This window comes from Cygnus olor, chromosome Z, assembly GCF_009769625.2.
Source record: "Cygnus olor isolate bCygOlo1 chromosome Z, bCygOlo1.pri.v2, whole genome shotgun sequence".
NCBI lineage: Eukaryota > Metazoa > Chordata > Aves > Anseriformes > Anatidae > Cygnus > Cygnus olor.
Window position 1 is genome coordinate 73,240,157 of NC_049198.1, and position 14,448 is coordinate 73,254,604.

The window sequence follows — 14,448 nt, forward strand, 5'->3', positions numbered from 1 at the left end:
TTCTGCAGAGCATCTTCAGGTGCTGTTAGCGCATCAGCAAATCAACCCGTGTGCACAAGGACCGTGAGTGGAAATGGTGGGAGAAATCTGGAGCTTCCTTGCTGGATCGGGACCAAACATGGTGAAAAAGCCCTCGTTTTGAGTAGCAGTTTTCAGGGTGAAGGCATGGACGGAAAATAAACGTAGGCACGAAGCTGGGTGAACTCGAAACCGTTCCCAAAACCTGCTTTGCGTGCGAGGGCGGCTGTGTGCAGAACACAACGCACCGCTCAGGAAAACACGGGAGGAGCCGCAGCCCGCCCTGCCCTGCCCTGACCGGACACCGGGGCCGGGTCCCGGCGGCAGGCGGCGCCGTGCCGAGCCGTGCCCGGGGGGAGCAGGGCGCACGGTGCCCGCAGCCGTGCCGCCACCGAGCAGAGCGATACCCCTGCGGCTTGGGGCGTTTTCGGGGGGAATCTGGGGGACTGGCCGCCTTCTGCACCGCCAGGGAGGCGGGACAGGTAACAGGGAGCAGCCACACGCTGAAAGCTTCGGGTTTTCCATTTCGGTGGTGTTTTGCCGCTTTAATGAAGGGGCTGGTTTTGTTTTTCCAGGTAAATTACCTGTTGGCAGGGAAGGGGCGCTGTCCACGCGGGCAAAGTGAGGCGCGCTCGATTAAAAGAGAGAAAAAGCAAACAAAGCAGGAAGAAGGGAAGATGGAGGAAGCAGAAGAGGATGACATGGCATGCGGAGACTTGGGAAACGGACTGGGGAGAAGACCTGGAGCTGCATACGAAGGGGAAAATGCACAAAACTATTCGTTTAGATCCAGGAAGGGATCTGGAAAGGCTTGCAATAGTTTCTTGTCAACGAAGAGAGTGGAAGAAAATGAAGCTGCTCTTCCCTGCTCCAAGCAAAACAGCTTTTATGATGGATCATCCAAAAACCCTGTTACTAGTTTGACCCGACAAAAGAGCTCCGGTAAGACTAATTTGGAGTCGATTATTCACCTTGAGGAAAAACTTGGCAAAACGGGGCAGCTGAGCTACTTCACGAGGCGTCATCAAATTTAGTGTAAACTGTTTGCCAAAACCCTCTGAAGCTGCAGAGGATTCCAGGCACATGTTCATCACGTGCCTCCTGGGGTCTGTCACTGCGTGGCCTTTGAGCCTTGTTCTGTCAGGGCAGCGAGCAGTGCACGGAGGAGATACTCGGTGTAACCAAGGCAGCAAAGTAGTCTCTGCTCCAAGCTCTTCCTCCCGAAATTGCCTTCCAGCCGCTCGGGCTGTGGCCCTACTTAGTGTGAAACGACCCTTTCTAGTATTTAGTTTTGCCTTTGAAAGTGACACCCTGTGGTAGAGAGCAGCTTTGTTTTTCTCTACACACACATATATATGTGTGCGTATATATATATTATTATTAGATTTAAGATACATACATACATATATATGTATGTATATTAAATTTAATGGATTTGTTTGGATTTCTGATTTGAATGTACCTTCCCAGAGACTACATCCAAAATTTAGGGCTAAATATTCAAAATCCTGTTTGTTACTGAGTTGAAATTTTTGAACTGGCATAGTTTTAAGGTTAAGAAGTTTCTGTACATCTCTGTTATCTCAGTGTTGGCATTCATTTTTTCTTGTGAAGAAATGCTACTTTAAATAAAATCAGGTACAGGCAGTGGTGTTCTTTACACTTTAGCTTCTTTGCTTTGTATTTTTAGTGCTTTGACTGAAGTATTTCCATAAAACTTGCTTATTTCTCTCCTTTGCAACAAGTCCACACTATCTTCTCTACACACTGCAGTAAACTAAGCCATGTAATTATTCTCTGTAGGTTTTAGTAGTGTCAGTGAGAAGATGGTACAAGAGCAATGTAATTCCAGTTGGTCTCACTGTACTCCTGCCAGTGCTCCTGCTGTCTTGGACCTAGGTTGTTCATCTGGATCATCCACACAGCGCTATCCATGAAAGCACAACTAAATCCCACATGAACGTGACTTGGATTTAGCAGGAGGCTGTGTGTTAATATATTTCTGTGCTGCTCAGTTTAAGGAAAAATGGTGCCAATAGGAACCGCTTGTTTAGACAAACATTGAATCCTGCAGAATACACCACTGTACTTCATCTCAGTGTCTTAAACATTGGCCTGACTTCTGAATTGCACTAGCTACTGTTGTGTCAGGTGCAGTTGAAGAAAAGTTAAAATTTAAAAGGAATCTAAAAAATTAAATTATTTTGGGAGTAGAGATCACAAATTTGTTGTTATTTCTAAATGGAAATTTTAACCTTGAAATTTACTTTATTTTAGATTTCTTTATGACTTCTCTTTTTCTTTTTCTTTTTTTTTTTTTCCATTTGGTTTCTTTAACCATGAAACAATGTTTGAGTTTAGGATTTATATATTTCTTAGATCTGCTTATTAGCTCCAGGAGGAAAAAAAAAAACATATATGAAAATCATTTCTGCATGTTTCCTGTTTTCAGGTTAAAGCAAATTCTCATATTTTCTTTTGTAACTGTTTTAGTATCTCATATTCTAGTATCTCCTATCAATTTTACAGAATCCAGTACTGAAATGTCAAATGAAGAACTGAAGCAACAACTTCGAGAAGCTCTAGAGGTTAGTAACACTGGCAGGTATGCTGTTTTTGAAATTGGCATTTCATTTTAATGTACTGAAGTAAAGTATAGTGTTACTTTGGCAGATGTTTGCATGGTCAGAATCTTGGATGGAATCAGATTCTTGAAACTCATGTACTACTTGGAAGCCTAATTCAATTTTATGCTAGGGAATCATAGTGTGAGATGCAGTTTATACTCTGGATTTTTAGAGGGAAAGAGTATTTTTAAAGATGTAGAGAATGTTAGAGGGATTGTATTCCTTTTCTTGCAGTTTTTCCTTTTTATTGAGGTTTGCGCCTGAAAATCTGGAGAGTAAACTGAATAGTCTTTGGCTTTTTAATATACGTTTTTACCAAAAGGTAGTCAACTCCTATGTTTTTAATTTTACTGTGGGTAATTGTGTTGGCATCAGTACAGGCAGAAATAACAGAGTGATCTCAGCTGTAAAAACATATACTTCACCTTTACTGTGTTCTTTTAGCTCAAAATACCTCATGGTATGGCACTTTTAAGCTGTCTTTAAGCTGTCCTATGAAGAACCTTTACTGCAGAGCAACTTAAAACGTCCAGGAACCTTACTAGTTTTCAATAAAATGAAGGTAATAAATTGGCACTGCCCACAGATACAATCCCAGTATCAACTGCTGAAATACTAGAACTAAAAGACCTATGAAATATGTTTTGGATAGCCACAGATGAACAATCAAGGGACCTACATAGAGGTTAAGCAAAAGTCACTATACAAAGTAGTGAATTTTCTTTGACTTCTTGGAAATTGAAAAACTGCCTTCTTCTAAAGGGAGGAATGTTGCTTAAAGGTATGACTGGATCAAGAATCTATCTCGTTTTTGCTGTTGTTTTGTTCTGGACAGGTAATGGTCTTGATCTAACAGATAGTCCTGAAATAATATCCATTCTATAGAGTACTGATATTTTGTATAATATATTTATAATACATCATATTATAAATGTATAGTAAGTCCTAAGTGCTATTAATGTTTATAGTATATTTTCTTTCTGCTGCACGTATAAAGAAATTTATTCTGTTTGCTCACTTAATGTAAATGCTCTAGACCTATGTTGGTATATACAACTTCTTTATAAAGGGAGAACTGCAATATTTAGTGGTTTGTTTTGTTTTCCTAAATACACTGGAAGAGAACAGAATGAAAAATTGCAAGTATTCTTTAAGGATTTTGCGCTAGCATGTGCTGTTAACATTTCATCACCAGCAAGCTATTAGAAAAGAATCAAAGAGGATAAAAACAAGAGGAGATTTTTTTGGGGGGAAAGGCAAATTTACATTGATGTTATACTTGAGTTTTTAACAGGATTATCTTGACTTTTACCTAGTGTGCCTGTTTTATTTTGCTTCAGGAAATTGAAATTTTGAAAGTTGAGCTTGAAGCTTCTCAAAGACAGCTTGAAGGAAAAGATGAAGCCCTAAGAATTCTGCAGAGCATGGTAGGAGTTGTTCAGAAATTTTCTGCTTACTTTGTGGTAAAGGAAAAAATATATGTATATATTTCTGCCACTCCTCATCAAACCCCACAAAACTTAAAGTCTTCCTAGGGCTATACTTTAAAAACGCTGAGTCTGCAAGTCTGTACAGACTAGGCCCTTACAATTTACTACTTTTTCTGCATGGAATCATCACAGTTACTTAAGAAGACTTTACTGTTGTAGCAAATTTTCAGTAACTTATCCTTGAGGATTCCAGGATTGTAATATTTTATTCACTGTCATAATGCATGATGTTGAAATCAACTGCATACTTGCGTAATCCGTTTATAGTTCTGCAGGTTCTACCCTCAGACATTTGTAATAAGTCAAACCTAGATCAAGGTATAGGTATGTTGTAACCAAGTTTTCTGAGAGTTGATTTTGGGGACAGTCCTTGCAGATGTGATCTCTTTCTAAGTCATGTGGTATTTTTCAGGAAGAGTCTAGGGGATTGAAACACAAGTTTGTTATGCAGTGTAGCTATTTAGTATCTTGAAATTAGAACCCATGGGGACTTATAAGGTAATTGCTAATGTTTGAAATTCAACACACTCCTGGTTAACCAAGAGCATGGACTTGATTGATGTACAACTGAATATTGGGCTTTATTTAATTACAGTATTTGACAGTTGTGCCTTTTCTTTTTTTTTTTTTTTTAGGCAGTATTTAATAAAGCCACTAGTCATACAAAAGCAATGCTTCAAAAAACTGAGGAAGAAAAGAGAACTTTAGAAAAGGTAAGGGTGCAGGTTTCCTTTAAACTGGCACGAAATCATAGAAGTTCATCACTATTAATAAGGGGTGGTCATACTGTTTATGTAAATCTATCCCAATCTGCCATTAGCTCATTTTTTTTCCCCAGCCATTCTATTTTTAAGTGGAAAGGGAAAATGTTAATGTGTCACTCTTGATCTAGATGTTTTCCAGCTATACCGTGTACAAATAATAACTGCGAGATACTGGAATTCTTTTTGTGTTTTCAGTTGGTCTGTGTTGTGAGATTCACAGTTGTTGATATTGAGTTGCATTATTTCTGAGTTAACCTTGAACTTCCAAACAAGTCTAAGAAACGAATACCCTATTTTAATCGGGAAGATGAGGAGGAGGAACGCTTTGAGCTACTTCATTAAACGGAGTTCTATTTCTCTTCTTATGTGGCCTTTCCACAGAACAGTAATGGAAGAGGGAAACATGACAGCATGGGTTTGCTTTTGTCATAAGCCAGTACAAGCATTAGCGCGTTCAGCATGGTCTGGAACAAATAGGTTAGTGACGCAGAAACTCATTATTGTCTGCTGCCAAATTCATTTTAAAAGACATAGATTGTAGTTACTGTTGGTCACCTTAGTCTCAGTCAGTGCCAAATACAGCACTAGCTGTTCCATTTCTTCCTTCCGTTCTGAAGATTATAATGAACTTCTGCTGGTTTGTTTTGTCTCTACAGGAAATAAACATTTTGCAATGGGAAATCGAATTTGATCAGGATAGATTTAAAAACATAGAAGATACATGGACAGAAAAATATGACAGGTATTTAACTGTTTCTTTTTTCTTTCTTTTTCTTTTTTTTTTTAACCCCATTTTATGCTATATGTCGTCTTCATCTTGTTCCAAGTTTGCTTCATCAGGTCTTCTGGTGGTGGTGTTGGTGGTTGTTTTTTGTTGTTGATGCTGTTTTGTTTGTTTGTTTTATTTGTTGTTTTTTCTTTCAAAATTTCCTTCACGATTTGGGAAGATGAATTTAATTTTCATGTTAGTCAGATTTGTATTTTTCAGTTAAAACTACTAAAATTAATAAGTCCAATTCTTTAGCTGGCTGGCTTTGCTAGGTTCAGTTTTCATTTTTATCCTTTTACTTTATTATGTTAGTCAGCAGGAACCAGACTGTCTCTATTTACTTTAAATGTAAATGAGGCATGGAAAATAATGGTATGTGCTTGCATGTGGAAATATCGTTTGCTGGTTAATCATTGCTTTACTTTCTTGCGTTGTAGGTATGAGACTAGGTACAGGTAAAATTGAGTGCTTTTGAGAGAGGCAGATCAACTGGTTCTTTGTTTAAGTAAGAATTATTCTGGATGGACTGAAGGTATAGATAGGCAAGCAGAAGAAGCCAGAGGCACTAAACTAATAATGCAATAACAGACATTGAAAAAGTGACCAGCAGCCTCGCTTATTTAAATGTACATATAGTATGTCTGACCTCTACACATCAGAGTTACAGTTATTTTAGTGGAGTTTTTTATTTAAAACTTTCATACTTAGAATCAAAGAATAAATAAAAAAAAAAAAAACTATTCATTTGTAAGAAGAGTTTTGCTAAGATTTTGTATCTTGTTCACCTCTTAACATAGTTGCAATGTCAAGGAATCCTTTTTGAAAAACCACTTGGCTTTGTGGACTCAGGAAAGTAGCAAGAGGTGCGAGATAGCTGTGAGTAACAAAATTACTGTTAATGGTTAGAAGCTGGAGACTGAGCTTCAGAAAGCTGCAAGCTATGAGCTGAAGACATGAACTAGTCTCTGCAAAAAGGTTTTCAGAAATCTGAGACACAAGGATGAGAAGAATGTGTATTTCCCTTTCTTTATTCAAAGGCAATACTCCAAGTTATTATTTAGCTTTAAACAAAAACATGAAGTCACAGTATGCTGCATTTACTGGCAGCTGAAGAGATACACCGAAAAATGTATATTGCTATAACATTTAGGACTTCAGATTTCCTGGAAGCATTTCCTGTTGAATGGAAAAATGGCAAAATGAATTATAAATGTCTGTTGTATGTTCTCAGTTTGCAATGCTGAAAAGTACAGCTCTTCTTTGCGAGAGTATTAAGATTACAGGAAGTTTACTTTCTGAAATCGAGACCCAAGCCATATTGTCGTATGTCCAGTAACAATTTCCTGTTTTCAAGGAAGCAAGAAATTGCTAGCAAGTGTTTCAGAGGTTTACAATACAAATTTTATTGAGTTTCTAATGGTAATTATGATTTTAATGAGTTTCTAATAGTACTTAAAGACATCTCTTGTTAAGCTCTGAAGTTTGGGGCACAATGTACTTTCATGTGAAACATTTTTTTTATTGCTTTTTTTTTTTTAAAAAAAAAAAAAAACTTTCACTTGAGCACACACAGACACAATTAAATTGGTTGTGGGTGTGGTTTTATTATAAACGTCAGCCTGTTTGAACAGCGTGTGTTATCTGGATTGTAGAGAAACCTCCACATGAATGCAGAGATTCTTGCTTTTGCTTCTGCAGAGCCAACTGCAGCCTGAATAACTGGGAGTGACCCTGCAGAAGCCAGTGTGGCATAGCCTGACTTCTTAGCCTTGGTTCAGTGCCCATAACAAGCCTACGCAGAGTCCCTCAGGTGTACTGTGGTCACCAGCCCCTGTGCAATCTGTACTTTGCATTATTAAGAATATTTAGTTATTTTCATATGCTTGACCAGGCGGAGGGGAGTTAATTAGTTTTTAATGAGAATCTCCCATCAAAAAATGCTGGGTGTGTAAAATGTCTTTCTTGCCTATTTTTTTTCAGAAAGCTGGCTAAAAGTAGTTTCACCTAGTTTACTGGCCCTGACTAGCAGATTCAGATCTAGCAACACACCACTTATTATTGGTAGACTTTATTACATAAAAATAGTAGAATTTTTTTCCTTAAAAAAATTACAAGTGAGGAAAGTGATGATATATGTGTAATATCTTGTCAAATTGAACACTCAACTATTTTCAGTTTTCATTTTTTTCCCTGTTCTTTTCAGTAATCCTAATTTTAATTTGTAGAAATAGTAGATACATTTTAACCAGCTAATGTTTTTTTTCATTTGATTTCCCATTTTTAAAAAATATTTATTTCAAAGATAATACAGCCTTTTTCTAAATTCTGCAGGATATATTGTGAAAACGCAGCTCTTAAGGAAGCATTGAAACTGAGAACTGAGGAAGTTAAAACGCTTAAGTCTGAAAATGCAAGTAAGCTATCAGCCACTGTTCCTCTTACTATACGGTTGCTCTGGAATAATTCAGGAGTTAACTATGAATGAAGCTTTCCGTCAGGACAAGTCTATTTTTACTGACAACTGATATTAGTGGATATGCAGCAAATCTCTTTAAATAGACAAGCACTGTTTGTTATTCTTGTCACATTGTCACTTTAACTGGAAAAAATATATTAAATGATAGGAAAAGTCAGGGTACATGTAGCATAAAAAGTAGGTCGGGTCTGAAAGAAACAGACCCATCTTATCTCACTGGCTTGGTGACACACTGGGTGTGGAGGGAAACAACCTCTTGTGTTCCAGTTCATGATCTGTAAGGAGGGAGCAACAGGCCAGGAAAGCTACAGAATGCTTCTGCTACAATTAAAGTCATTACTGGAGATACACACTTCTAATGTCTCTAGATTCCCATAGCAAAAACTTTGAGGTATTCAGCTTGTCAGCTTTATAATGGAGTTTTCCAAACTGTATGCTATGCCCATGCTGGGTTGGGTCACACATCTCAAGCTCCTTTCCCTTATTTTTGGTTTCCAAAAACCATTAAAATGGCTGAAACAGATCATTATTTTCCCAACAGTGTGTTTTTCTAAAAAAAAAAAAGTCTGCTGCCTTAGTTGTAAGTGGAAGAGACATGAGCACATAATGGAAAAGGAATATTTGAGACAGTATCTCTGTAAATGGGTCATCAGCTCTAGGAAAAGACAGAAGAAAAAACAAGTGGGATCTGAGTTTGTAAATCTATATAGTCTCATCGTATTCCCCAGATGCTTATACTATAAAACTGCTTCATTTGGCTGTAGTTAAACTATGAAATTAAGAAAATGAGAACAGCAGACTTTTCAATTATTTTCCTTGTTTATTTCATAGTCCTGAATCAGCAGTGCTTGGAATTTCTTGCGATGCTGGATGTGAACAAACAGAAGGTTGTTCAGGAAAACATGTCCCTGAATAGAAGCAACATCACAGATATTACCGGTCTCGAAGTAAGTATGAAGTGTGTTTTTCAAAATGGCTGGTTCAAAGATGTGTTCTAATGAGGTCTGCAGTAGCATAAGCAGGCTGACAATTTCTGCCTTTAGGTTACCTCCTTCCAGTAAAGTAGAAGGGCTGTCAGCAAGTTCCTGCTCGGTGGAGGATGTCCTAATAACCTCGGTGATGTATCTAAGAACATAGGGTGATGGCCTTCTGTCCCAGATTGTCATCTGGAAATCTGCATTCTAAACTTTCTTCCTTTACAATATAAAAAGCAGGCTCTAGGATACAATGCATTTATTAATCTTTCCAAAAGTGCTCAGTCTGGCAAGATCACAGTGTAAGACTTTATTTGTTTGATACCTGCATCACGGTGAAAGCTGGAGGGGAGCAGTGTTTACAGGGATGTATTGACACAGATTTACTGGAATTCAGTCGTGGCTCTTCTTATGTATGAGCACACTACTGTTTCACCTTGATTTTCTAGAGCATTGCTTTGTAGATAAGTACCGAACAGAAGACTTTTAAAGCCCATCTCCTCTGCTGCCTTTGTAGTAGTGAGTTCAGATTTGAACAGCTAATGGGCATATTTAGATTCACAAAAAGTACATTAGTGATATGAGATTAGTGCTGAAAAATATACTTGACATGTGTCATTGTGAGTTAAAAGAAATCATGCCTGAATCTTTGTGGCCTGGTTTCCCTGACCCTTACATTCCCTCTGTAGCTTCAGAATGTTTTTTGCTAAGTCATTTGGCATCTCTTGCATTGTGGTGTGTATGCTGATATTTAACTGGTGATTTGTTTTGGATTTTAAGCTGGCAGTTCTTGGAGCCTGCACCTGCAATACTTCTGGGGGTCAACCTTGTTCCTGTGCTAAAATGGCAGCTGTCACTCGAAAACAACTTCTTCATCTCAAGCAAGAGGTAATACTGCTTGACTTAGATATAAACAAGTAGAGAGATCAGAAAAACAAATTTGCTCAAAAAAAAAAAAAAACCTTACGCAAACTGATGTGTTTTAAAACAAGAATGCATCCCAGAAATACTGTTTGTTTGTGATGCCCTGATTGTTGCTGATATAAAACTGTAATTATGATTTTAAAGATCTACTAGTAAAAAAATAAATCTTGTTCAGTTTTCTTCCACTTGTATTTTTAATATAAAAATATACACACTCAAAATGTATTACACTCTGTAAATGTGTACACAATGTGAGTGTGGACTTCCTCTGAAAAGGATAATTTTCTTTTCCCTTTCCTGTCAGTGCATTCCACCCCATTACACCACTCCCTCGTGTTGACGTCAGCATTCAAACAACTGCTCATCCAGCTAGGTCATGGTGTATTTACATCACAAATAAATCAATAAAATTATTTTCAAGCCCTTAAAGTCTTTAATTTAGTAAATCTATAGTTTTAGAAAGAAGAATTTTTCTTCTAATTTGTATTTGAACCTGCAAGTGTGGTAACCTTACTCACCATTCTAGTGCAGAAGTTCCAACTGACATATGGATCTTGAAAATAAGTGGAACAGAATAGAATAGTTCCAGTTGGAAGGAACCTCCAAAGATTGAGTCGAACCACCAGACTACATTGGGGCTGACCCCAAATTAAAACTTATCAGTAAGAGCGTCATCCAGATGCCTCTTAGACAGGCATGAGGCATCAACCACCTCTTTAATACTTTCATACCTCTTTTGTATCAGGGTTATTATACCTTTTTTTTTTTTTTTCTGCTCAGCATACTGGTACGGAACAAGCTGGTCTGCATGTGCAGAGATAAGTAGGCACCACCAGCAGCATAGCTAACGCAGTGCGTAGGTGGTGTCAGGTACATGCGTAGAAAAGGGTACGGACTTAAATACACACTTCAAAACATATCTCTTTACGTAACAAGAAACCGTTTAGTCTGGTTTTATACTACTTCCCCAATTAGATATATTTAAAATTTGCCTGGTGCCTCATCAGTTCCCTTTTATGTGCACACGTCTGCCTTGGGAACCACTATGGTGACCTGGTAATATGGAAGTGCTGAACTGCATTAGTGGCTTTAGTCTGTCTCTTAACTTACCTTTTAAATTCATTATTGCTTCCAAATTGCTTAATATACTTCACATTTTCTCTTAATCAAAACCAGATCGAACTTCTGAAGAAGAGTAAAGATGAAGCTTATATAATGGCAGATGCCTTCAGAATTGCATTCGAACAGCAGTTAATGCAGCGAAAGGACCAAGCTCTGAGACTTGCAGAAGTGATAAAGATTAAAAAGGAAACAAAATTTATAAACTGGAAACGTCTGAAAGAGGATGGTAACTGGGCATGTTATGTATCAGTAACAGTCAAATAGAAAAGAAGTCAGTTGACAAAGGGGCACAGGCAGACTTTTATTGCATCAAATACGTGGTTGTTGTTTAATTGCTGACTGAGACTTCTGAAGAGCCCAGAAAAAAGGAAAAATGTGAAACCCATAAATACACTAAGCAGTGTGGCACACAGTTCACAAACTTCTACCAGAAGTTTCTCATGTAATGCAGGATGTCTGGGTATAAGTGGACTATTACAGTAATCATAATATAAAAACTACTGTAGGATGTTGGTGTTACTAGTCTAGCTTTTAATGTAGCCTTTTTTATTACATGCTCGTGAAGTAAATTATCTGAGTTAAATCATGCTAGAATAAATAGACTTATCCAGGATGACAGTAATATTCTAGATATTAAAGATCTCATAAAAGCAGCACAAAAGAAAGGTAGCATCTGGAAAGTTTAGCCTGGCTGTTCAAGATGTTATCAACATATTTTTTTTTTAATTATGTGTAAGACTTAGGGAAGGAGACGTGCAAAAAGATATATACTGAGCTTTTTCTGAAATACTGAATACAATTATTTTTAAATTTTCAGTTTTTCATTACATATTTCCTGGCATTAGTATTTCTTCTTCTTCTACTACTGCTTAGCATGATCATCCATAAATTACAAATCCCTTTGTAAAAGAGGAAGATTTGTCATTATCCTTTTCTTTTTAAGGAAAAGCATAAAGAGAAGTATTTAAATACTTATGTCATGGTCAAAACCATAGAATTGAGGAGCAGAACGCATTTCAAGATGTATTTGTGTTAGCTATTGACCTGTAATGTGCCAGGCTTAGAAGTTTTGTGGGTCTTCTGGATTCCTTGGGCACCCCCAGGAAGCAAGACAGGATACGTCTTCAGTGTCTGTTTCCCTTTTACCAACGTCATTATTACGAAGCTCTATATTGTGTTACCAGCATTTTGTAACTTTAATGTATGTTAATCTTTTTATAAATCTTACAAATTTAACAAGTTGTGCCAAAGAAATCTATTTTTTTAGGCTACCAACTGCTTAAAAACACATTACCATGAATTGTCATTTAGTTAGAGCCAAAGTTTAATTTTCATATGGCAAAAATAACTTTTATTTTCAATTTGCCCAAAGTCAATGATGAAAAGTCCATTTAGCCTTTAAGAGATGGCAAGGGTGGTGCTGCAGGCAAATAACTTGCCGTATTATGTACTGTACAAGCTGTAGCGTGCAGTGCCCTTTTAGAGAGGTTGCTTGGAGTTCAGCTTTATGCATGCCCATTTTGTCCCAAAGCAGCTTTTCTCTTAAGCATTTCCATAATTTATATACTTTTTCTTAGGGTCTGTCAAGTTACAAGGGAACAAGAATAATCTCGGACAGAAATTATCAAGCCTGCTCTCATCAGACGTGGACAGCAGGAAAGTTGAAGAACTAGACAACCCTCATGAAATCCTGAAGATATTAATAGATTTGGTTAGTTTTTTGTTTTATTTAATAGTCGGCATGATTCCCTAGAACAAACGTAATTGTTGATTTACACGGATTGCCTTGTTCTTATAGCTTCTTTCTTGTCTTTCCATTTTAAATAAACGTGCAGATAAATGACAAAGAGGAGGCCTTGGCTCATCAGAGAAAGGTTAGTTACATGCTAGCCCGTGCGATGGAGCTTAAAGAGAAGGCCTGGGCAGAAGATACAGAAGGCCACCAAGGCAAAGCTGTGCAGCCCCTGGGGCCCTCAGGGCTCTGACGCGTGGGCTGCCACAACGTTGCCACTCAAAATGGACTTTCGTCAGCTTCTGAGGCAAACGGATTTGCAAACTGGCTTAAAGTGCTTCGAAAATCACACTCCTGGCCCTCAGAGACTGTGCCCTACAAAGAAAGTGACGGAATGGTGAGCGAAACCGTTGTCATTTCAATACAGAGGTCAGGCGAATAAAAACAAAGTCTTTGTTTTTTTTTTTTAACATGGATTTTGTTGACTAAGTAAAAATAAATAAATAAAATAAAAAAATGTAACACGGATGTTGTGGGCGCACCCACAGCGCCCTGCGGCGACGTGGCAGCGCGGCGGGCGGGGTCGTGCGGGGGCGCAGGCGCCATGTCGGCACTGCCCCGCGCCTGCGCCGAGCCACAAGATGGCGGCCGCCGCTGCTCCGCTGCCGCCGCCAGGGGCGGGCGCCGCACATGCGCCGAGCGGCCGCCGGGCGCGCAAACAAGGGGCGCCGCCGTCCCGGAGCCGCCGCCCGTAAGGTGAGCGCTGGGGGGGGCTCTGCCGCCGTCCCTCCGCTGCGGCACCGCGGGGCCCGCGCGTTCCCGAAGCCCTTTGGTGCTCCCTTGGCCGGGCTCCGACGGCTCCTCCGGCGAGGGGCCGCGGTGCGCCGCCGGGGGAGCAGCCGGGAGCAGCCGAGGCTCCGTGCCGGGCTGTGCGGCGGGGCAGGGGGTCTGCGGCGGCTGGGCAGCGTCTGCCGGCCCGGGAGGAGAGCTCACCCGTCGCCTTCCGCCGTGTTGGGTCTCTCCCGGCGCTGGTGGGTGCCGCTTGTGGGCGGTGCGTGCCTCTTCCCTTCCCCGGCCTAACGCGGGTTGAGGAAAACGCGTCCTGAGCTGGGTTTCGGCACTGAACTGTATTCCAGAGCTGAACAAGGAGGTGTGTACTTCAGAGCTGATAAAATGGTCATGAGACGGAGAAACCTTGTGCAGTAAGCGTTTTACGGCCTCAGTGACATCAGTGAAAGCACGCTTTGGAACTCGAAGGTGTGGCGTTTTTGGAAATGAAACAAAGCACTTGATTTGTTTTGGTGTGGGTTGCCGCTTGCGTGCTGTAGCAGCAAGCTGTGCAGTCCTCTAGCAGCAGTTCTACAGTGTTGCGTGTTAGACTGCTTAGGTGGATAAATTGCTCTCAGTGATTTAGTGATATCTTCGCTTATTTCTGTTCAGTTGACTTAGCTATAGGATGCTGAATATAATCGACATGCTTACGCCACTCCAGTTAAGGCATTAACTATTTTAAGGCAGGCTTCTGGATAAACTGGAAAACATTATCACTCTG

General features: G+C 39.4%; 2 protein-coding genes across 8 annotated transcripts in view; both read left to right on the top strand.

Moving 5' to 3' along the window:
- The first annotated feature begins 29 nt into the window (after positions 1-29).
- CCDC125 (coiled-coil domain containing 125) lies at positions 30-13,364 on the top strand. 5 transcript variants are annotated; one of them, XM_040541896.1, is made up of 12 exons: positions 30-500; positions 594-960; positions 2,527-2,606; positions 3,986-4,072; positions 4,771-4,848; positions 5,556-5,641; positions 8,000-8,082; positions 8,976-9,091; positions 9,899-10,006; positions 11,219-11,390; positions 12,742-12,875; positions 13,000-13,364. In XM_040541896.1, the coding sequence occupies exons 2-12, from the start codon at positions 696-698 to the stop codon at positions 13,147-13,149; spliced, it is 1,359 nt and encodes a 452-aa protein (XP_040397830.1). In that variant the 5' UTR covers positions 30-500; positions 594-695; the 3' UTR covers positions 13,150-13,364. The 5 variants fall into 5 exon arrangements, with proteins under 5 accessions (XP_040397830.1, XP_040397831.1, XP_040397827.1 ...); XM_040541897.1 differs by having other exon boundaries at positions 2,548-2,606; XM_040541893.1 differs by having other exon boundaries at positions 30-960; positions 2,512-2,606.
- A 146-nt stretch (positions 13,365-13,510) lies between these two features.
- The window catches only part of ZFYVE16 (zinc finger FYVE-type containing 16), a 35,084-nt gene continuing 34,146 nt past the window's right edge, over positions 13,511-14,448 (top strand). The window contains exon 1 of one of the 3 annotated variants that reach the window (XM_040541889.1): positions 13,511-14,153. The gene's annotated coding sequence lies outside the window, so the exon portion shown is untranslated. The remainder of the gene's footprint in view (positions 14,154-14,448) is intronic. The other 2 variants (XM_040541887.1, XM_040541890.1) reach the window with 2 other exon arrangements.

Excerpts from the sequence above, each read along its gene's own strand:
- CCDC125 (XM_040541893.1), top strand. The coding sequence starts at position 567 with ATGAAGGGGCTGGTTTTGTTTTTCCAGGTAAATTACCTGTTGGCAGGG. Across the intron at positions 4,849-5,555 it reads AAAAGAGAACTTTAGAAAAG|GAAATAAACATTTTGCAATG; the intron begins GTAAGGGTGCAG and ends TTGTCTCTACAG. Across the intron at positions 8,083-8,975 it reads GCTTAAGTCTGAAAATGCAA|TCCTGAATCAGCAGTGCTTG; the intron begins GTAAGCTATCAG and ends TTTATTTCATAG.